Genomic DNA, 7,125 nt, shown 5'->3' with positions numbered 1-7,125 from the left:
TTTTCGTGATTTTCGCATTTTTTCACTTTTTGTGTTTTCAACAAATTTTCATGTTTTTTTGTGTTTTCACATTTTTAGTGGTTGAAAAATATTTTCCAGTGTTGTAGCCAAACACCAAAAAATATTTTCCAGTATTATTGCCAAACACAGGAAAATATTTTATTTTCCTATATAATATTTTCCCTGCATGAAATTTTCCAGAACACAATATTTTTCCTCAAACAAACGGATAAATTTAGATTTAAAGTATCTCGTTAGTCTAATCATACATGTATAATTTAAAGTATCTTGTTAATCTAATTAGAGCTGTATATATGAAGGAAATATGGCAATACCAAGTCTGTATGTTAATAAGAATAGAAGCATGCACTGTATACATCATCACCCCCGAAAAAATGACAATTACAAGCACAAACTCAGATTAAATACGCAAACTTGTGCAACAATCCTCCACAGTAATCTAATAAGAAAACACGAAGCTCTTTCGCAAAGTCGAAATGCAGCTCTCTGTTATTAGAAGCCTTCATTCACAAAAAGAGAAGTTAAAACAACCTCAAATTTTGCAGGCAAATGAAATGCCATCTTTTGACAGCTGATCCAAACTCTCAACTGCTGGCTGGACTTTTGCAATCTTAGCAAGAGCTTTATTTTCATCAGGACTACCACCTTCCAGAAAAGCACCAATAACCTTTCCATTTTTGACCCAGTATGATCCAAACTTTGCTTTAGTTGTATTTGGATCAGTGTCTCCAAACAGCACACTTTCACCCACATTGTCACCATAGAATTGCCAGGATAGATCGAAGGCGCGAGAGTAGAAATATGGAAGGTAATCATATTCATCTATTGTCTTCCCCTCTTCACTCGCTTTGATGGCCTACAAGGACAACGACATTATACTTGCTCTAAGTTCGAACTTTCTGGTTCACAATTGATTGTTATAGTATGAACATATATGTACATAGTGATATGGTATGAAATAGTAGACTGAGAGCCTAGACATACAAGCCCAGGCCCACTATTACATAATTTCATGTATTTGGCCAGTCCAAGAAGCTACAAAGGGTCTTCCGGACTATATTGCAGAAAGATAGGTTCCGAACCAATAGGAAGTTGACACGTGTACAAAGGTACAAACTCTAATATCTATAAATAGCACGGAAATATAGAAGGCAGACACACAATTCTCTTAACCAAGTATTCCGATATCACATAGTCATCTGTAACAGAAGTATTTTAGGGATTTGTATATTTGTTTTCCTATCCTTGTTTTTGTATATGAACTCTTTATCTTTCAATAATATGAAATGGAATAGTTTTCACCATAGTTATTAAAGGCGCATGGCGCACTAAGGCGCTAGGAGAACTGGAGCCTTGGCACATGGAGAAGGCGCACGCGAGACAAGGCGCACTTACAAAACAAAAATTATAGAACTATAAAACTAACATAAAAATGCAATGAATACTGAATCATGACAATACTCTTAAGCATAAATAAATTTTAAAATGAAAAATAAACGCCATGTTAGAAAGTTAAAGTTGAATAATAAATCCTAAGTTCTACACCTGATCAAAATTTCCCTTGGCTGCTTTTTTTCTGTATTTTATTCTACTAAATTTCTTCCTCTTATGATCTTTCTCTTCCTTTTTAATATCTGTTTTTTTTCTCATTTGGGACGCTTCACAACGCTTGTTCCAGATATGTAACTGTCCTAAAAACCATAAACTTGCCCCTATGTCACCAAGGCGTGCCTTTGTGCGCCTTTGGCAACTGCCCCTTGGAGCAAAATGGCACACCAGGCACGCGCCATGGCGGTTGCGCCACGCCATGGGAGTGTCATGTCGCTAAGGCATGCGCCTGGTGCACCAAAGGCGCACCTTTAATAACTATGGTTTTCACATAAAATAACATGGTATCGGAGCCTAATTAAGCTTTTGAGCTTTTGGATTTAGGCTTATGTTTTGGATGTTCGAGTTTCTTAGACTAAATATGTTTCTTTTCCAATTCTTTTTCTCGTGCCTTCCCTAGTAAGTAGGGACATTCGGGTCTTCCATAAAAAGAAGCCACATTCAGCTAGCCAGTCTCAGGTTTGCCCTAGAGAGCGACCGCACTGACTCCACTTTTTCTAAAGATTGGTGTTTTATCTCACCGCATCTCGGTCACTTTTGGTCTTTACATTTCCAGTGATGATCTCCCGTCGCTTTATTTGGCCTCGTCTCACCTAACAAGTTGGTATCTTTACTAAAGCTTCTTCAGGTTACCTATATCTGATCTATAAGAAGCTGGGCATAATCGTTGTATGTGCTCTAGCTTGAGAGAGAGAGAGCGCGTATAATATGAACATATGTAAAGCTAGTTGTAATATAAGAATTTTAAGGAGCAATCGAAGGACTAGTGTGTTTGTCCACTTCCTATCCTCATTCTTGTATATGAACTCTATCTTTCAATAGTATAAAATGTAGTTTTCTCCCAAAATAACATTTACAAATTCTATTCCGGAGAAGTCAAATATTTTGTTAGGGAACTAGAAACAGCAAAAGCAAGAGAGATACCTTCACAGCCTGCTCAGCTGATTTCCGGGCATGGTCAACGTGTTCAACTCTTCTCAAATCGTTGTACATTTTCATAGGAAAAGTAGCAACATCACCAACAGCATACACATCAGGAAGACTTGTTTTGAAGAATGCATCAGTCTGCAGTATAACAAGTTGTTTAGTACAACAGAAAAGAACCTAGGTTTTGATACTGATGCAGCATATTAAATCACTGCCACGTTTACCAAATGAAAGTGGAAGAGAAACCAATATTCATGAACCTCAACAATCCTGGAAATTCTAATGCCAGAAAATGATATTTTTGACAGCCAAACGGTACGTGAATGCTAGAATACTTTGATGTACGGCTGTCAAACTGGGTTGTCGTATCATAATAGTGTTATATGATTTAAATATTTCACATGAGTATATATGATAAAAATGCATCAAAAAAGATAAATGTGTCAAACAGGTCATGTCAGACGGGTTCTCTTTGTAAATTCTGTTGTTGTGTCAGCTCTACTTTTACGAGTTAAACTAACCTTGATTCCACCTTTCTCCTCTACCATTTGGCCTTTAAATATTGTTGTAAGTGGCCTTCCACCAACACCAACAACAACGATATCAGCTTCCAACACCCTACCGTCCTTAAGTTTCACTTCCTTTACCTGTAAGACCCACCATAAGAAAATTAATCATATAGTTTTGGTCCCATCAAAATGTCAGTGCCAGGATTATCAGCTAATCAGACTTGAATAATTACCTCTCCATTTGAATCAGCAGTAAACCCCACAGCGACTGTTCCCTTGATAATCTTGATTCCCTTATGGGCATAATAACCCTCATAGAAAGAAGCTATACCAGCAGTAAAAAGTCGAGGCACTGCAAGAGAAAATCTATTTTAGGTCACCCAGACAAAACTAAACGTGCATTTTTGTTGGTTATTTCTAATCAGCGGAGCTAAGTAATCAACTTACTGCACCAAGGTTCAGGATAAACCATAGTAACATCAATATTGTTAATTTTCATAGCTGCACTGAGTTCAAGACCGATGTATCCTCCTCCTACAATGACAGCTTTTCCATTCTGCTTTGCTTTTATTACTTCTACGAGCTTATCTGCATCACTAATTTCTCTTAAGTAGAAGATATTTTTGGAATCAGCTCCTTGAACACCAAAATCTGTTAATCTAATAACCTACATCAAAACAGTAAATCATGTTCAAGAAAGCTTGTAAGGCAGATGTGAATGCTTCATGGAAAATTTCATTCATATAGAACTTACTGTGGAACCAGTTGCAATAATCAAAACTTGGAATCTGTAGGTGTCTCCAGCTGCGCTTATGAGATTCTTACTTCCAAGGTCTGCTTTAACTATTTCTGTGCTAAGGATCAACTCAATTCCTGCAAGTTTAAACACAGAGAAAGTAATGTTACCTTAGTCATTATCCTCTTGAAACCATACAAGAATAGATGGGAGAGCAAATTTGAAGGAAAAATAAGAAACTGCAGCAATCCATTTCATCTTATTTCTGGTGTTAGAAAATTATAACACATAGTAGAAGATGAGTAAAACACTATCACTATCACCTTTTTCTGTGTACCACTCAGGAAGTAGTCTGTCTCCTCCACTTCCAACGCAGACATGAAATCCTGGAAGCCTTGCAGTTCCTGAAAGATAAATTCCATGATGAAAAAAGCTGTAGTACATATTAACCCATAAAAAAAAAAGGCATAGCGACCAGACAGTATCAAACAACATTTATAAAAGAGACATACAAAAAGCACAACCCTATTTTTAATATATTCTGCAAAAAATATGGTCTTGAGCATCTCTAGTGGTGTTTGTAAACTTCAGGTGCTACTTAGGCATAAATAACACCTAAAAGTTACAACCCACTAGAGGTATTTGTTACTTCAAAATTTTATAATTAAAAATATAATTTTACAATAATTATGTAGTAAGTAGGTAAATTTTGAGGGAATTGTGAGGCCACAATCAAAAGCAGCCTATGCCTCCACAATTCTATTACTTTGTGTCATAAAAAAGTATGTTACTAAGCTTAAACTTAGTAACAAACCAATATTAGTTACATTGGTTACAACCAAAGTGTTAAAAATAACAAGAAGTTTGCATCCACTAGAGTTAACTTATTCGCTAAGTGTACAAATAGGCTAAATGATTTACCTTCAGGGTAAAGATATGCCTTGCTAAGTGCAGGACGTTCATATGGAGCCACCTGCATCAATAACAAAAACACAAAATTCATTTATGAAATTAGTAAAAAGAATAACAGAAACACCGTAATGGGGGACAAGTAGAGAGATGACCAGTGTTGAATTTAGGCAAATTTCTTAATTTATAAAAACTCTCATACTTGCAGAATTTTATACATACATTTCTTACTAAGAATTAATTGCTCTTGGTCGAAGTATGAAAAGAAAACATATAAGTGAAGCTAACCTTCTAAGCTATTTAATAGCTACACTCATAATATGTCATTTGCTCGGCAATTATAACAACACAGTAATAAGAATACAATGGAATGGATTGACTATCCCATCAAATTAATGCCTATTCTTAGGTTGTTTTCTATCATATATATGTAGTTTGGTACAACTTCTGCACGTGTACGACAGAACAGTAACCAATGTGCCCTAACATCATCCTTAGCAAAATAGTCAGCAGGACACTTTTCATCTCACAAATACCATTGAATCTTGTTGCTAAAGGAATAAAAAAATCACAAATAACTACATCTAGACCACCATAATCCAATAAGTATATTTGGGCATAGTGAAGGCCCTACCGCCTCCTTGGAGATAATTGCCAATTCCCCTGGCTTCACACCCTGCCTGTCAAACTCCCTAGCTGCATATCCCTATACAGTCAAAAGGATAACAGATCAGAAAATGAAAAAAGACTACAAACTCAAAGTAATAACAGTCATATAAAAGTGTTTCATCACCACGCTTGCATTGTAAGTTTTAGCCACATGAAAAAGACATTAGATAAAATATATTTGCTGTTCTCAGCAACAGCAAGTAAGAAAGCCTCGTATTCAAATTTCCAATTGAAGATGAAAACAAAACTGAACCTAGATAAGAAAATAATAACAATAATAACCGAAACTTATGGAGAGAGAAAATATATATATCGATAGCATATTATGCAGTGAACAACAAAGAAAGCTTACTACCATCTGGCCAATCCAACAAGTAAATCATTTGCTCGAAACGTTTAGCCAATTTAAGCTGAAAGAATATTTAACTTCTTTTTTTCCCCATACATGTTACGATCCAACAAAATTTTTTATTTAGTTATTTATTTAATTTCCGATGATAAGGGCCAACAGCTTTCTGTGGCCAAATTTGCCTTCATAATATATTGTTCTTGGAATAATAAATTCTACAACATCGTATACGTAATACAACATATAGCCTCAACTTTTGATTAGTTTGATTAATTTATTGAAGCACAAAGAGGTCCAAATTTCCTTCTGCCTTCACCTCCGGTTACTCGCCAGAAACAGTAATTCTAACTGAAAAATATGTAATCAAAGCCAAAAACATAGATATTTAGCGTTTATACTGCCAAAAATCAATTGATCGGAAACAATTCACACAGATTGTTCGTCTGTGGACTGCACACATCGTTTTACTGAATAACTACAACTAAAATTTCTCAGATCTGCACATCCTAAAACTAAAACGAAGCCTCCTCTACACATTTCAAATTCATTTTCCAAAATCACAAACACACAAACGTCAACAGCAACAAAGAATTCAACAAAAAATCTCATCAACCAATTGTTAAACAGGAAACCGCAATAAACAAATGGATAAGGAAAAAGGATCGATGAAAAGACTTACAGCTGCGACACCACCACCGACGATAACGTATTTGAAACTTTTCTCTGCCATTGATTAGTTAGAAATCTCCTGTCCTGTCTTCTCTCTCAAACGTTCACAGTTCTTCTAGTGAAAAAAAGCAAAGATAGAGCAAGTATAAGAAGAAAATGATGCTCGTTCAAATGTTGTTATTGGTCAGATGTTTATAAGCGATTTGCTCGCAATTGGCTGACCTTCAGATGCGACGCTGTGGGTCCACGTGGCTAATTATAAGCCGTCCATACTTTGCTGACTGTGTATCTGCCACGATACTTGAACGAGGTTCAGATCATTCTCCGTGATATTTATTTATATTTTCTTCCAATTAAATCAATTTTGTTCTTAAGTTGGTTAATAATATTAATTTAGTTTAAAATTAAGCAGGAATTTAATTCTATCCTTTAATTTAATTTAATTTAATATGTTGGATTTGATTCATTTAAAATAGTGTTCAACGTATTAAGTGAATGATATTTTATTTATGGTTAGGTAAAATTATAAATTAGTTAGTTGCTAATATAAAATTTGATTAGTTATGTTTTTATAATAAAAATAAGGTTTTAAAGCTTTTATATAAGGGCAAAAGGAGTCGTCTAGATAATACAAGTAACACAAGGCCGCCCGATCTGCTGAAAGGTACTGAAGGACATGTACTGCTAAGGAATAAAAGGAGTGAAACTGATGATACTAGGAGGGCACT

General features: G+C 35.3%; 1 protein-coding gene across 1 annotated transcript; it reads right to left on the bottom strand.

Moving 5' to 3' along the window:
• Nucleotides 1-315: 315 nt before the first annotated feature.
• On the bottom strand, nucleotides 316-6,565 carry LOC136208615 (monodehydroascorbate reductase). Its single transcript, XM_065999675.1, has 10 exons — nucleotides 6,408-6,565; nucleotides 5,345-5,416; nucleotides 4,723-4,774; nucleotides 4,125-4,205; nucleotides 3,820-3,938; nucleotides 3,513-3,732; nucleotides 3,299-3,417; nucleotides 3,078-3,203; nucleotides 2,554-2,694; nucleotides 316-877 (listed from the first exon to the last, which is right to left on the bottom strand). Exons 1-10 carry the CDS (start codon nucleotides 6,456-6,458, stop codon nucleotides 554-556), a joined length of 1,305 nt encoding a protein of 434 aa, XP_065855747.1. The 5' UTR covers nucleotides 6,459-6,565; the 3' UTR covers nucleotides 316-553.
• Nucleotides 6,566-7,125: the final 560 nt, after the last annotated feature.

Source organism: Euphorbia lathyris, chromosome 10 (genome assembly GCF_963576675.1).
Source record: "Euphorbia lathyris chromosome 10, ddEupLath1.1, whole genome shotgun sequence".
Taxonomy (NCBI): domain Eukaryota; kingdom Viridiplantae; phylum Streptophyta; class Magnoliopsida; order Malpighiales; family Euphorbiaceae; genus Euphorbia; species Euphorbia lathyris.
Note: the sequence above shows the minus strand (reverse complement) of the source record. Positions and strands in the feature narration are given on the sequence as shown.